The sequence below is a fragment of the Alternaria alternata genome (genome assembly GCF_001642055.1).
Source record: "Alternaria alternata strain SRC1lrK2f unplaced genomic scaffold CC77scaffold_27, whole genome shotgun sequence".
Classification (NCBI taxonomy): Eukaryota; Fungi; Ascomycota; class Dothideomycetes; order Pleosporales; family Pleosporaceae; genus Alternaria; species Alternaria alternata.
Window position 1 is genome coordinate 257,058 of NW_017306216.1, and position 14,599 is coordinate 271,656.

At 49.5% G+C, this 14,599-nt stretch overlaps 5 protein-coding genes across 5 annotated transcripts; 3 read left to right on the forward strand and 2 right to left on the reverse strand.

Moving 5' to 3' along the window:
* The first annotated feature begins 218 nt into the window (after nt 1-218).
* CC77DRAFT_482810 (WD40 repeat-like protein) lies at nt 219-4,974 on the forward strand. The gene is made up of 3 exons (XM_018531848.1): nt 219-2,569; nt 2,634-4,796; nt 4,852-4,974. Exons 1-2 carry the CDS (start codon nt 317-319, stop codon nt 4,767-4,769), a joined length of 4,389 nt encoding a protein of 1,462 aa, XP_018380589.1. The 5' UTR covers nt 219-316; the 3' UTR covers nt 4,770-4,796; nt 4,852-4,974.
* Nucleotides 4,975-5,299: 325 nt separating this feature from the next.
* CC77DRAFT_1025230 (Glyoxalase/Bleomycin resistance protein/Dihydroxybiphenyl dioxygenase) lies at nt 5,300-6,338 on the reverse strand. Its single transcript, XM_018526031.1, has 2 exons — nt 6,292-6,338; nt 5,300-6,185 (listed from the first exon to the last, which is right to left on the reverse strand). Exon 2 carries the CDS (start codon nt 5,972-5,974, stop codon nt 5,390-5,392), a length of 585 nt encoding a protein of 194 aa, XP_018380590.1. The 5' UTR covers nt 5,975-6,185; nt 6,292-6,338; the 3' UTR covers nt 5,300-5,389.
* Nucleotides 6,339-7,430: 1,092 nt separating this feature from the next.
* Nucleotides 7,431-8,060, forward strand: CC77DRAFT_919011 (HET-domain-containing protein; the record flags this gene model as incomplete). The annotated part of the gene is made up of 1 exon (XM_018533698.1): nt 7,431-8,060. A coding segment is annotated over one exon (630 nt), but the record flags the coding sequence as incomplete, so codon positions are not given.
* Nucleotides 8,061-10,773: 2,713 nt separating this feature from the next.
* On the reverse strand, nt 10,774-11,634 carry CC77DRAFT_1013444 (hypothetical protein; the record flags this gene model as incomplete). The annotated part of the gene is made up of 1 exon (XM_018523837.1): nt 10,774-11,634. The coding sequence occupies one exon, from the start codon at nt 11,632-11,634 to the stop codon at nt 10,774-10,776; it is 861 nt and encodes a 286-aa protein (XP_018380592.1).
* Nucleotides 11,635-12,717: 1,083 nt separating this feature from the next.
* On the forward strand, nt 12,718-14,162 carry CC77DRAFT_483046 (hypothetical protein). Its single transcript, XM_018531849.1, has 2 exons — nt 12,718-13,010; nt 13,058-14,162. The coding sequence occupies exons 1-2, from the start codon at nt 12,879-12,881 to the stop codon at nt 14,036-14,038; spliced, it is 1,113 nt and encodes a 370-aa protein (XP_018380593.1). The 5' UTR covers nt 12,718-12,878; the 3' UTR covers nt 14,039-14,162.
* The last annotated feature ends 437 nt before the right edge of the window (nt 14,163-14,599 follow it).

Genomic DNA, 14,599 nt, shown 5'->3' on the forward strand with positions numbered 1-14,599 from the left:
CTGGCAGCCCGGAGGCGATGCAGTCGGGGAGGCGGCTTGATGCGCTGCGACATGCAGCTGACTGCACAGCACATCACCAAGGCTGCTCTCAGCCTGATCTTCGTACAGTTTGATGTTTGATTTCTTTCCTCTCCCTTTAGCACCATCTCCATCCTTCTCTCATCTTCATTTTGCGACGCATGCGCCGCGTGCCAGTTCTACCCCGATCCTCATCGTCAGCCGCAAGCAAACGTCGGGCGAGCAACAGCGTGCGCAACGGTGAAACACCGCAGCCTCGGCTCGTGCGCGCTAAACCGATCAACAGCACCACGAACCAATGCGCCTTCTGCATCACGATCATGATGGGGAGCTCGTTCTCACTGCGTTCGACGACTACGAGCAGCCAGCCTATACTATACTTTCACACACTTGGGGAGACGACGAAGAAGAGGTGTCTTTCGCAGATCTCATGAATGGGAATGGCAAGGACAAACTTGGATACAATAAGATTCATCTCTGTGGAGAACAAACACGACGGGATGGATTACGATATTTCTGGGTCGATACTTGCTGCATCGACAAGTCGAACAAGGCCGAGATCTCCTCAGCTATTCGGTCCATGTTTCGCTGGTATCAAGACGCGGCGAAGTGTTACGTATACCTCTCAGACGTATCAACGAAGGAGAAGAAACTTGATGGCATGCTTGGTGAAACTGATTGGGAGCGTTCGCTGAGGTCAAGTCGATGGTTCACGCGTGGCTGGACCCTGCAGGAGCTCCTGGCCCCGAGTGTGGTTGAGCTATTCTCTCAGGAATGGGAAAGGATTGGAGATAAGACGTCACTCGGACCGCTGATCAGCAGGACAACGGGTATACCACAGGACGTACTCCAGGAGGGTACTCTTTCGCAGTTCGACATTAGCGAGCGCTTGCGTTGGAGAGGTGACCGGAAAACTAAGTTGAAAGAGGATATGGCGTACTCGCTGTCAGGCATTTGTGATGTCGATATCGCGCCTTTGTATGGGGAAGGAGAAGAGGAAGCATTTAGGCGACTTAATAAAGAGATCCAGAAGTTGAGGGACTGTTTGCGTGACTTGCGCCACGGCGATCCCAGAGACGACAAAAAGCGAATCGAGGAGACCAAGGGCGGGTTGTTGGTAGACTCATACCGCTGGGTGCTCAACAACGATACTTATCAGCAATGGCAAAGAGATCCGCAAGCCCAACTTCTATGGGTAAAGGGCGACCCTGGCAAAGGCAAAACAATGCTCCTCTGTGGTATCATCGACGAGCTACGCAGCTCAATGCCCAAGGCAGCTCTACTGTCATATTTTTTCTGTCAAGCGACATTCTCCCATCTCAACAGCGCTACGGCCGTACTTCGTGGGCTGTTATACATGCTCATAAAACAACAACCGTCGCTTGCGTCCCACATATACAAAAGCTATGATCTCGCAGGAAAGCGACTGTTCGAGGATGCAAATGCCTGGGTTGTGTTGACAGAGATCTGGGAAGACGTACTGCGAGATCCCGGCCTGCGCATGGGTTACTTGCTCATCGATGCGCTTGACGAATGCACTACCGACCGGTCTAAGCTGCTGCGCTTCATTGCTATGCAGTCTTCTTCTTCATCTCGTCTCAAATGGATTGTTTCTAGCCGGAACTGGCCAGAGATAGAAAGATCGCTAGATCCAGCGGCTGGAAAAGTGCCCCTCAGTCTCGAGCTCAACGCGCACTCCATCTCCGCAGCAGTCAAGACTTTCATTAACACAAAGGTGTCCCGACTGGCAGATGAGGAAAGATACGACGAGCAAATACGGAACGTTATATCAGAGTACTTGAGCGCAAATGCAAACGACACATTCTTGTGGGTCGCATTAGTATGTCAATGTCTCAAGGGTACAGCAAAGCGGCATGTGATGAAGAAGCTCAAGTCTATCCCACCTGGGCTAGAACCTTTTTACAAGCGGATGTTGAATGGTATAGGCGGGTCAGACGACGCTGAAATCTGTCTTTGTGTGCTGGCCACTACCGCCATTCTGTTTCGACCTATCGTAATTCAGGAATTGATTACGGTTATTGAACCTCTAGAGGAATTCGCTGATGAACTGGAGACGGTGCGGGAGATTGTCAAACTATGTGGATCTTTTCTCACCATAAAGGACGATACAGTGTACTTTGTTCACCAATCTGCCCAGGATTTTCTCCTCGTAGATGCAAAGGATAAAATATTCCCATACGGCATCGGCATTTCCCATCAAGGAATCTTCCGGAGGTCACTGGCAGTTCTATCTAGTCAGTTACACAGGGATATGTACAAGCTAAAGGCACCGGGTATTTCCATCTATACTGCTCAACCACCAAGCCCGGACCCACTAGCATCATTACGTTATTCGTGCATATACTGGATCGATCATCTCTGCAACTCGCAGTCGACGATCCAGCCCAGCCATGCTGGCAGTACCGTGTTTACAGATGAGATTATGCTATTCATGAAAGAGAGATATCTTTACTGGCTGGAAGGTTTGAGTTTGTGCGAGAGTACAACGAAAGGTGTACTTGCGATGAAAGCTCTATTTTCCCTAGCAGAGGTATGGAATAATCACTTATCGAGTTTTTGATCGTATTCGATAGAGAAGCTGACATAAAGAGAAGAGCTTAGATGCGCAAGACCTTGTCGATCTTGTGAAAGACGCACATCGGTTTTTTGTTCACAGTAAAGACGTCATAGAGACTTACCCACTTCAGACGTACCACTCGGCTCTTCTCTTCAGCCCAAGGGGAAGCTTGATCAGAACAGCGTTCCAACACGAAGAACCAAATTGGATTACGATCGGGCCAGACATGAGTGAAACATGGGGCTCTTGTCTGCACACGTTCGAGGACAGCTGTAGCGCGGTGGCATTCTCACAAGATCTTAATCAGCTGGTATTAGGGCTAGAAGACGGTATGATCAAGACATGGGACGCAGACAGCAACACCTATCTCCTGGAACTGAAGAGTTACGAGTCCGACTCCCATATAGAGCGGGTAAGATACTTCGATGAATCATCAAAGTTGGTTGCCGTTCTGGGCGTTCACGAGATGATTGAGGTGTGGGAAGTCGCTACCGGCACTTGCTTATTCACTCAAGAGTATGACCAGGGACCGTTGCACCGAATAGTTCCGTTTTGCAACGATACGGAGCTTCGCGTATTTGCAAAAGCTACCGTGGGAGACTCGGCCAGGATCTTCGATACGGCTGAGGCCAGAGAGTTATCAATTCTCATGAGCCCTCATCGCGACGGCAGATCCAAGTTGAATTCTACATTCTCTCCTTCGGGAAGATTCTTATTTGTGAACTTCGAGACAAATCTTAAGATATGGGATGCAACCAGCAAAAGACACATTCAGTCATTTGAGTTACCACCGCGTAACGAAGACTCCGATTCGACTTTTGTGGCATCCGCTTGGGTTTCCGATTCGGCCTTACTGGCAGTGGGATTATCTGATGGCACGGTAATCGTTTTCAGCATCGACAGTGGCGACGTACTACATATACTTCAATCTGGAGATCCACCAGGCTGGGGTCGGGAACAGACGGTGGCCATATCCTACGATTCGAAGAGAGTAGCAACACCATCAGGCCTATCAAACCTTAGAATCTGGGATCTCAGCGACACCTCAAACCCGCATACATTAGTCGACAACAGTGACGATGAAATCATTTTCGTAGCCTTCTTATCCGATTCCCGAAGACTCGTTTCCATGTCTTTGGAAGGTAGAACAAAGATTTGGGACATCTGTGGCGAAGATGTCTCTCAGAGGCTTGATGACCATCAAGCCTGGATTAACTCATTGACTTGGTCCAATGACTCAAATTATTTGGCGTCCGGAGCGTCCGACTCGACTGTCAAGATTTGGGACCTTCACGGCAGATGTTTGCAAACACTTCATGGACACAGCGAGAGTGTCATTAGGGTCGACTGGTTCCATCACCCAGCACGCGTTGGATCATTATCGATGGACAATACCTACAGAATATGGGACGTGGTCAGTGGCCAGTGTCTCCATGTATATGAGTGGGGACTGCCTGGTACGGTAATCGCTATGTCACCTGATCTAAGGATACTGGCCCGCACAAAAGGCACCAGTACAACAGGCAAAAGGCCAATCCAGCTTTGGGACGTTATGCATGACGTTAGCCTTCCAGATTTGTGCGACGACAGTGCTGCACATATCCGTTCACTCGCGTTCTCCGGCGACTCAACACAATTAGCCGTGCTCGTGGATGACATGATCGTCAGGATTTTCGACACGAGAAGCGGTGAGTGTGTCCAAACATTGATTGAGACAGATGAGGAGCTACGATACTCACTGCCTTTTGGTCATTACTCTGTCACCTTCTCTAAGGATGCGATACGGCTAGTGTCTGCGTGGGGTAATGGCACTATCCGAGTCTGGGACATAAACAGCGGCAGGTGCCTACACACTGTCGAAACTGCCATACTATCCACAGATGTATCAGTCGATCAGAGTGGGCGGTTCCTTCTGACTGAATATGGCCGTATCGCGATACCTGAATCTTCGGACTTGGAAGGAAATTTGGCAGGCTCAATTAATCATTCCCCAGCATTCCATGGTGTAAGGCTGAGCACGCCTGAGGGATGGATCGTTTACAACTCGGTTAACGTTTTATGGTTACCACCAGAGTACCGGGCGGGATTTTCGGTTGTTTCAGGAAACTCAGTCGGTATGGCAATTGTCAAGAGGGTATGGATTTTCACGATATCTCCGGAGTACCTCGAATAGCATCTTAGCCATTCCAAAAACCGGAATGTATGTGTTGCGATATCTCATTGCGACACGACTCTGCTAACCTGCTGGCGTCCAGATATATCCCCATCGCACTCTTGAGCGGCACAAAGCACTCTTCACCGTCATATTTGTGCTTATCCATAGTGTTCTGCTTGGATATCAGCGGCGGTGTAGTGGGGACTGATATTGGTGGCAGCCCATCGCCAAATAAGTCGAGCCTTCGAACAAGGGTTCGTTTGGTGCACCACCCGAAGTGTAGTCAATTGCGCGGGGTAGTCGCATGGAGCGGACCGGTCGTCACCACGTTCAACGATGTGTGGGTAGATGTGAGGTGCGGATAAGGATGGGATGAGCGGCGTAAAGCTATCGTATGATAACTGGTACACCGAGCGGCATTGCTGCTTTGAGGAAAATTCATGCTTGGCTGAAGGATGGCAATGTAGTAGAGTTGGAGATTGGAAAAATTGGGAGGCGGAGAAACACGATGGTCATAGGGAAGTAGGATAATTATCATTAAACGAAATATCGGTCCTAGCTTATGGCCCAATCTCGGATAATCGCGTGATGAGTGAAAGGCATGACAAGAAAGGTACAAAGGGATGGTCGTAGTTGATCTATAGCATGTGATCTGGCAAACCACGCGGCCCGCTTTCCGGACGCTTCATCAAGACCTCTTCTTTCTCTCCATTTTGCAAGCGCGTGATAAACTCCTCTGGATCAAAGTCCACGCCTATAGGGTTATCGGCGAAAGCTTTGGATTTCATAAATTCAGTAGCCTCGTCTGCATCTTTGAAGTTGTCGACCTGCGTCTCAAGCTCGTTGCCGTCAGGGTCGCGGTAGTAAATCGACGTAGTGGGTCCGTGGTTAACAGGCCACAGCGGCATGATGCCCTTCGATTTGCGTTGTCGATAAGACAGTAGAAGGTCAGATAATGAGCCAAAGGTAAAGGCAATGTGCTCGAGGCCGCAAGTACCCTTGACTCGGTTCTGTGTGCCGGGAGCCTGAACAAGGGCGATGCGATGATGCTCGTCGTCATAGGTGAGGAACGCCAGATACTCGTTCTCGTACTGTACGCGTGCGCCTAGAAAGTCGGTGTAATAACGCACCATGTTTTGGAAGTTATTGGTGCGGAGGACGACATGTGCGAGCTTGCCGGGTGATTTGACAACAGAAAAGGGCTCGTCAAAGTTGATGGCCATGATGATGAAATTGAATCAAAGGATGCGAGGTAGAGGCAGACTGTGATGGGATATCGTGATGTGAATCGCGTATAAGCTGTGTTTGATTGAGATATTTGACGTGGAGGTCAGGACTCTTATATAGAAGGGAACCCTACTAAAGCTAGTCAGGTGACATATGCGGTCGCGGTGTATATTCCGTGGTTTTATGCGTAAGCAACCGACTCTTCTTCTGTTCGCGCGAAGCACAAAGGCATCAGCTGAGTAAGTAGGTGATTACCATTGCATCTCTTTGCCAGTGTTACAAGACGGAAATAGACCAATAATCGGTATCGTACCTATGAACGAGGCATCCAGCAGAGTCAAGCGCTCATTATCTACGTCCGTAGGAGGTGGGATCATCGCTAGGAGGGTTGCGTCGTCACCGTGCCTCTCGGAAGCAATTGCTTCCGGCTGACCAATGAGCACGCGCGGATGAGACAGTCGATGCGATCCGACCTCCGCTCCCCGCTTTCCACAGAACTTGATCAGCCTGGCATGCAGTTTGGTTTAACCACGAACCGAAAGAACAGTCCAGCCTTTTTCCTCTCGAGCCTCCACTACATGAACTCACCACTGTCTGTACTTCGCACACGAATTACGATCCTGTCCATGACGCCTTGCATTCTCTTCACCCCTCCCTTCATCTGCAATGTCCAATATCAACATTGTCCCTTTTCCCGACCAGAACTCCACGAACCACGCACGCGAAGAGAACCAGGATTGGAACGACAACCATCATATTTTTTCAGATGTGCGGCACATGAAGGCCAGCAGGAAGGAACCCAGGATCAAGCGCTGGTTCCACAACCTAGCACAGAAGTACAACAGCACAGACGAGCAATACGATGATGAGAGAAGTCCTGAAAGAAATTTATATCCGAGCGGTACGTCAAATCTAGCACAAGAGCGTAGCTTATCGTTACAAAGCAACGATATTTGCGACGAATGCCGCAGCCTTAATCTAGATACTCTGATCAGAGAAATTCAAGGTTCAAATTCTTACTTTGTCTCGGCGCAATACACTGCTCCTTGGGTATGGGAGGAAGCCTCGGGACTACGGGTGACTTCGCGGCTACGGGCGAGTGTCGGCTTTCGATACCGACGACAACAAAATGCCTGCTCGCTATGTCGGGCACTTGCTGCGTCTCGCATAACTCCTGAGACAAGTTCCAGCACGGGAGAAACTGAAATAAAGGATATCGGTGATGCGATTTTAGTCACGCGGTACTACCCGTCTCATCTCTTGAGGGTATTCCGCGAGTCAAACAAGGTTGCTGTGTGCCTCTGCTTAGTACCATTAGGGAGAGATCTGGGTGTTAGAGCCTACCTGGATCAGCACAATTCCCAACGTGCTTTGGTCATGCTTGGTAGCTTCGATGTTCCTGACTTATTCGATCCGCAACTTTTTTCACCCTCGTTCGATTCCAACCTCGTAATGTCATGGCTCAATTACTGCACACAAAACCATCGACTACTCTGCCGTTTCGAACCGTTGCCGGTACATGGCGTCAAAGTCATCGATTGCACTACATTACAGATCGAGGATCACAACGTGAACACACCTTATGTCAGCTTGAGCTACGTTTGGGGCAAGCCAAAGGATGCATGTGGGCCTGTCGAGACTATTAGAGGAAGAAAGAGTCTGCCGCAGCGATTATCACCAGTGATAAGAGACTCAATTCAGGTTACCAAGACTCTGGGATATCGATATCTCTGGATCGACAAATTCTGTATAGACCAAGATGCCGTGGAGCTCAAACACGATCAGATACAACAGATGGATGCGATTTACAAGAATTCAGAACTCACCATAATTGGCGCTGCTGGCCAAGATGAATCGTATGGTCTTCCAGGCGTCGGTGCTAGAGGCCGCCGACACCAATTTGTCGCTAAGCTTGACGGCGCGACACTATTCTGGAACCCAATCGACCCCCATGAACTAATTTCACTATCTCATTGGTCTACCCGTGGCTGGACGTTTCAAGAAGCTCTGCTGAGCCGCCGCAGACTTGTCTTTACTGAAGATCAAGTGTACTTTCAATGTAACACCATGAACTGCTTCGAGAGCAATCACTGTGCGCTGGACAAGCTACACGTCAAGAACAGATCCAAAACTATTGAATCCGTCCGCGCTGGGATATTCGGGAATAGCAAGCATCAAAACCCCGGGAAGCTTGTCCGCGATGAGGAGAGCTTGAACGAAAGCTTTGGTCGATACTTATTCAATGTGGAAGACTATACCAGCAGAAAGCTTAGCTTCGACGAAGATTCACTCAATGCTTTCCAGGGCGTCATTAGACAGTTCTCGCAGGAGAAAGATGCTATCAATCACGTCTGGGGTTTGGCATATCCTTCAGACTGCAAGGAAAGCTTGGATCTTTTCGTCCATTCGCTAACGTGGATGCATCGGACTAAGGCTCGCCGTCGGAACCTGTTCCCCTCATGGACTTGGGCAGGCTGGGAGGGAAAGATCATTTATGAATCTTGCAGTGGAACCAAAACTAGATTTGTCGGTGGACTGCATGACTTGCATTTCCGAACGACAACTAATAAGTTGTTGGCTTTGGAGGAAATGGACGAAGATAGGAATCACGCTATCTTGGTAATTACGGCGAAAGTAGTCTCACTAGCGCCCGATGCCTATCATGGCTCATCACCCCATTCTCGTAGGGCTGCAAGAAAGTCACGCCCATGGAGCATAGCTGGGCGTGGTGCAAGACTGTGGTGGTCTAGTAGCGACCAAACCGATGCAGAATTAGCAGAGGTCTTCGAAGAGACCTCAAGATGGCAGTTCGTATTTGTCGGTCGCCTGCTCCTCACCTCTTTCTTGATGGTATTGGAGTCATGTGAGAATGGTCGAACCTGGCGACGAGCTGGAATGTTTGTAGTCGACGCAGACATGACCAACTTTCGAAGCCATGGAGACCAACGAGTCTCTACATTTGAGATAGAATGACAGCTTCAAGAAAGTCAGATCATGAGTTAATACTAAACGGTCTAGAGACTGCAAGAATACTAGGGAAATACAATGCTGCGAAAAACCCTCGAAGGTCAAGCGAAAGCAGATACCGTCTCTACGAAAACTCTCCTCATCCGTCATGTTGGTGTGAAGCGACTGGGGTACTGTGGCGAGTCGTTCGTTGATTGGGCTTGAGTTTCGCGCTCTCGGAGATAGAAAGGAGGACAAAGTCTAGATTATGGAGCGAGGCGTGCGCCTTCTTGTAATTACAATCTGCCGATTTTCCCGACCACAAAATACACGCCCAGCTCTAGATCGTTCCTGCCGACGAGCTTGTGGTCAGCAATAACGTGCCTTCGTGAATATCCAATCTTTGTTATCCCGTTACACTTCTTCTCGACGATAGTGGTTGTCTTTCGAGTGCTCACCTCTGTGGCGGTCACTCGAAGGAACACTCAAACGTGTACCTGTGCTGTTCGCTTGACGAATTATCCTCGCGCTTCCTGATCAAAGTTCGCATCAATACTAAACCCGCTACACTAACATTGTGTGACGTCAAGGGCAGCCTCAATACGAGCACTAATTAGTCGCCAAGAGGTGATATGAAGCTTGGAGACGATGATGTACAAGACAGACGAGGTAACAATCTCGTGGCTTGTGAAATGCGTGTATTGGTTGGGACGTAGCCAGCCCGGAATTGCCGAAGATTCTAAGCAAAAGCCCGATGGTTACAAAATGCGGCTGGCGTTTTTCGCGTATGAGCTCTAGAACGACCCGATACGTCCCTTAGTTATCTAGCATCTTCTATATCCTGGCTAACTCAAGACCTCCGGAACACCGCACAATTATGACCCGTTTCATAATTTGCCCTTGAGTCTTTTCTTATCGTAGTCCTATACAACCCGCCCGATCCTGGCGCTCCACCTCGCGGGCCTGGCGCCATGTGCCATACCAGATCCCTTTGTGCTTGCTCTTCGTCTTCCATCTTCTGCTTAATGAACGACTCAATCACTTGCCAATCTGAAATGGCCGGGAAACCTTCTTTTTGGGGAAGGAGTGATATGATGTGGCCAACAACAGAAGGTGTTTTTCGAATCAAATTTGTCGTGGCCACAATTGCCTATGTGGAGTTTGTTGCACGACGGAGGTAGTTGTTGAGCAAGATGATTCCACAGGTATGGAACGTCGAGCGAAGGACATGGAGGTGTCATTGAGGTCTGTGGATGGTGGTTGGAGGTCGGGTTGATGAACGTGCTCATCGTGGTGCGGACGTAGCTAAGACGCCATCTATCCTAGGCATTGGTCGAAGTAGATTCAAACGTACTACCAAGAATATGAATGATCACCATACACACCTATCGATACTACTCGATGGGCAACGATCGCATCCAGTCTCATTTGCCCGAGTTAAAGAGAATGTACACCACACCTTGTACAAATTACAACCGCAAGATACAGCGGCTTTGGGCGTCTCATGAAATTATTACTTGTCTTTGGAACTATCCTGTTTGGTGGGGCATCATCTACGAGAATTTGCAACAAGCTTTGGTAACGATGTGGGGAAATTCAAGTCGAAGATCATGTGCGAGTGCATTCCCTGTACGGCCGACCTGAGGCGATTCCATCCCCAATACTACTACATGGCGCGACAACAGCTTCCATGCATCGCGCCATTACGAGAACTTCCGCTACCTTCTTTCATGCCTCAAACAAACCAAAATATCCAAGAAGATCATGCTTTGAGATAGATACCGAGTTGTGTAGAAGCAGACGAACGCTGTTGAAAGCCTCAACAGAGCATTAGTAACCTCTTCCTTTCCTACATGTAATGCTCCTCTGGATCATAAGACGGCTCCGGTCTCTCTACTTCGCCAAACTCCGCATACTTTTGGAGCGAGTGTTGGCTCGCATAGCCGAACAACAACTCGGTATCAAAGCCCCTATATCGCTCTCCATGAGCCCATATCTTCATCTCGCCTGCACCATCCGCAAAATTCGCGAGCGAAATCACATTCCATTGAAAGCCTGCCTCCCTTGCGGCGTCGTTCATACGTTGATCGACTTCGTCAGTGCTGCCTATGGAGACCGCCACAATCCATACGGAAAGTGCGCTCTCAGTCGTGCGCCATGCGGCCCAGTCTGTTTGTCGTACTTTCTTGATATCTTCCTTAACTCGGCTCACAAATTCTGAGCTGGACTCTTTGGAGCTCCTGCACTTCAATTCCACATAGTGTGACTCGGACAGCTCCCCATCGACCTCCACTCGGATCACAAAGTCCGCTCGCTGCACTTTCGCTTTGGGCTCAGAGACCTTCTTCCACTGTCGATAGGTCGATCCGTCGAGGGTGATGAAAGAGTTGTCCACCGGCACGAAGTTGCGGAAAGGTTCGGGCAAGCGATCATCGTCGCTCGCTGGCTTGTATGCTTCCTCGCGTAAGAACTCGGTCTCAACGCTTTCGAACAGAGAGGTCCGTCGCGCCCATGTCGCTGCCGAGTCACACAGTGCCGTGAAGGCAGACATGAGTTCGACTTGGAGCCAACCCTCCCAGCCGCCGGCATCGTGCTCGAAGTTCGATATGATGTTCGTAGTGTGACTTGCAAGTGCATCTGCCACACGATATGCGAGCCAGTGAGGATCTCGAGCGTCGACCCTTCCACTGTTCATGTCGTATCGGGGCATTGTGAGACGTTGAGATGCGCAAGTAGGAGAAACGAAAGAGGCAGGAAGAGTCATCCAAAGCGACTGGTAGGCAGGCTACATATGTGGCCAACATCTCATCTTGGCCCCTTACTGTGACCGACCGGTGAGCCGTGACTGACACTCACCACTCATGGTCCAATCCTAGAAGGCGATAGGGCAACATTGACGAGGCTGTAAGGCTTGGCGCATCCAATGCCAGACGGTGAATTCTTGGCACAGACCAAGATCGTCGTCGCTGATCTCTGTAAGCGTAGTAGAAAGCCATTCAGGTGAGCAGGATCCCCGCGTCAGGGTGTCCGAACTGTCTGCTCAGAAGGAATGCTTTTTGCTCCAAAGGGCGCTGCCATTTGATCTCGCGTAAATTGCAGCACTGGACGTAGATGGTGCTGTGTTAGATAAGAGAAGATCTTGAGGTAAATCTCCTCACATAATGACATGACTATTCGTCAATCGACTCAGCTGACATATCAGCTGTGAAGTGAGCGTGAAAACGAGCGACTCGGACGAGGAGCGCGCTATATGTATGGGCGATCAGGCATGATAGCGTGATACTTTCGCGACATGACCCGGTTCCCGCGAAGGGTTGCGTAGTAAGGCAACAACTTCGAAACGCAGTCATGACGGGGGCAGCGCAATGCGAAACATACTCGATATTCGTCATGCTGACAGGCTGATAGATATGCATGGTCTATTGGTTTGCCTTTCGTAGCACCCTGATAGCCAACCGCTAGCCGCTAGGATTCTGAGAAACATACCACTGCGCAGGGATCATACAGTATGGCACTCAAAAACCTTTGTTATCGCGAAAACTTGCAGGTCCATCTGTTTTTCGTCGTCATATGCACAGGACTCCTCGCCGTTAACAACCCCCCTTTGTAGAGCACTGACATCGATTTCAGTCGCATCAGGCTTATTTGATTAGTCTCAGGTTATTTACGGTCAGGGACACGTTCTTCATGCATTCGCTGTACACGGACTCTTGGGATGAGATCCTGACGTTGTACAGCCTCCTGCATACCCCGCAGCTGAACGTGAACCCCCTCACATGAAGACGGGACCCTTACGGCAACGTTGTTCGAAGCGCAACACCCAACGTACTTTGTAATTACTGGAAAAGTAGGCACTTCCATCCCTTTGTCGTCCTTCGATAACCTTCCTCTTGCCTCGATAGCTAGACAATTCCCATTTGGCTTTCCAATCTTCGATTCAGCAACACTCCAGCTATGAACCTAGACCTAGAGACGATGATGCGCAGCACTTTGCCCCCTGAGGAGACCACGGTGTCGGCGATCATCGCACAGTATCTAGCAGACAACAGTCAGATTTTCAAAGAACTGACTGATCTCCGATTAAAGGTATTTAGGAGTAAAATACGTCAAGGCCCCTACTGAAATTCCAATAGGGTTGGAATACCCCCGAGGGAGATCGCTTTTTCGAAGCTCGTCGTGCACAATCTGACAACGCCAATAAAACACGGAAGCAATTGCATGGCTTATTCAAGATGGCATGTAGTATCGGACAGGAAATGGATGAGAACACATCAGTCATTACATTCGCAGCAGCTGATGGGGACCAGTCCTTAAGAGTCCTGGATATCGGTATGGCCCCGGGTGGGTTCACTCAGACTGTGCTCCGTAAGCATCGCGACGCCAGAATACGGGGCATCACGTTGCCGTCAGACATGGGGGGTCTGCGAATTATGCTGCCAAGATGGAGGAACAACTTGAAGATTCGTATAGAATTCACCGATATCACGATGCTAGCAAACGAGATGGGACGGCCGGCAACATTCATACCGACTCGACACCCAAACACCGCAACGTTCTCTTCAAAAAGACTGTTCGAGAACGAAATGTTCGACCTTGTGTTCTGTGGCGCGACGGGCGCAACGACTCGACGTGCGTGTGCTGGTGCTGAACATCATGAGCCCCACAAGAGGCTACGGTTAGCCACGAGCCAGTTGGTCTTCGCACTTCAGCGTTTACGCAACCAAGGTTCACTGGTCCTAGTCATGCATAAGCCAGAATCATCCGATACCGCCGAGGTCATCCGCACGTTCACAAAGTGCTCAAGCGTGCGCCTTTTCAAGTCAAAAACGAAGCATGCAATCACTTCTTCCTTCTATATGGTGGCAAGGGAGGTGGATACGCAGAGTGAAGAAATGCAGTCTGCTATTGTTAAATGGAAGAAACAATGGGAGAATGCAATGTGTCAATCAATTGAAGCGCTCCCGACTTGTCCCCGCGCATTTGAAGATCAAGTTCGCGAGATGCTGGCAGAGTTCGGACCACAGCTTATTGATCTTGCCACGCCACTTTGGAAGATCCAAGCCGATGCTCTTCGAGCGTCTTCGTTTCTCAAAGAGTCAATAAGCACGAGCTAAACGAGTCGCCTCAGCCATGTGCAATAGCATTCTTTGAGTCCTTCTTTACAAGCCGAAATTGATGTTGCAGGAGCATAAAGGAAAGGCAGCACGCAGACTCGTGCTGCGTCTGATAGGCGAACAATGATCTCACAGCTGCAAAAGTGTCTTCTGCAATATCTGCTAAGTGTTGCACGTCTTTTATCTTTTATCCCTGTTGTGAAAGCGTGATGTAATCTGGATGTGGTATTGAGATCAAAGACCCGTCATTAATGTCGATCCATACATACCGAGACGCACGGTGTAACGGGACGCTTGCTATTCCAGACCCTCGGATTGCTAACAGTATTCTTCACTATGGACAAGTACAATACGCATCTGTTCTGCAGTTCTTGCATTGGAATCGTCCGCATGATTCGGGTTCGGCATGCCACTATGGGTGATCGTGCTGTTGTGAGCAGTTGTGATCTGCGGCCTGTCTTTGACATCTTGTTAGGCTGCTCCTTTTCTTCTAAACACGGCGCTCGCTTTAGGCCAGAATTCGACACTGTAAGGTAGATGTGTGGCTTAGCAGGAACCTAG

What these genes read in the sequence shown, in the direction of transcription:
- CC77DRAFT_482810 (XM_018531848.1), top strand. Translation starts at nt 317, where the DNA reads ATGCGCCTTCTGCATCACGATCATGATGGGGAGCTCGTTCTCACTGCG. An exon ending in CTCTATTTTCCCTAGCAGAG is followed by an intron (nt 2,570 to 2,633) that starts GTATGGAATAAT and finishes CATAAAGAGAAG; the next exon opens with AGCTTAGATGCGCAAGACCT.
- CC77DRAFT_1025230 (XM_018526031.1), bottom strand. Translation starts at nt 5,974, where the DNA reads ATGGCCATCAACTTTGACGAGCCCTTTTCTGTTGTCAAATCACCCGGC.
- CC77DRAFT_483046 (XM_018531849.1), top strand. Translation starts at nt 12,879, where the DNA reads ATGAACCTAGACCTAGAGACGATGATGCGCAGCACTTTGCCCCCTGAG. An exon ending in TGACTGATCTCCGATTAAAG is followed by an intron (nt 13,011 to 13,057) that starts GTATTTAGGAGT and finishes AAATTCCAATAG; the next exon opens with GGTTGGAATACCCCCGAGGG.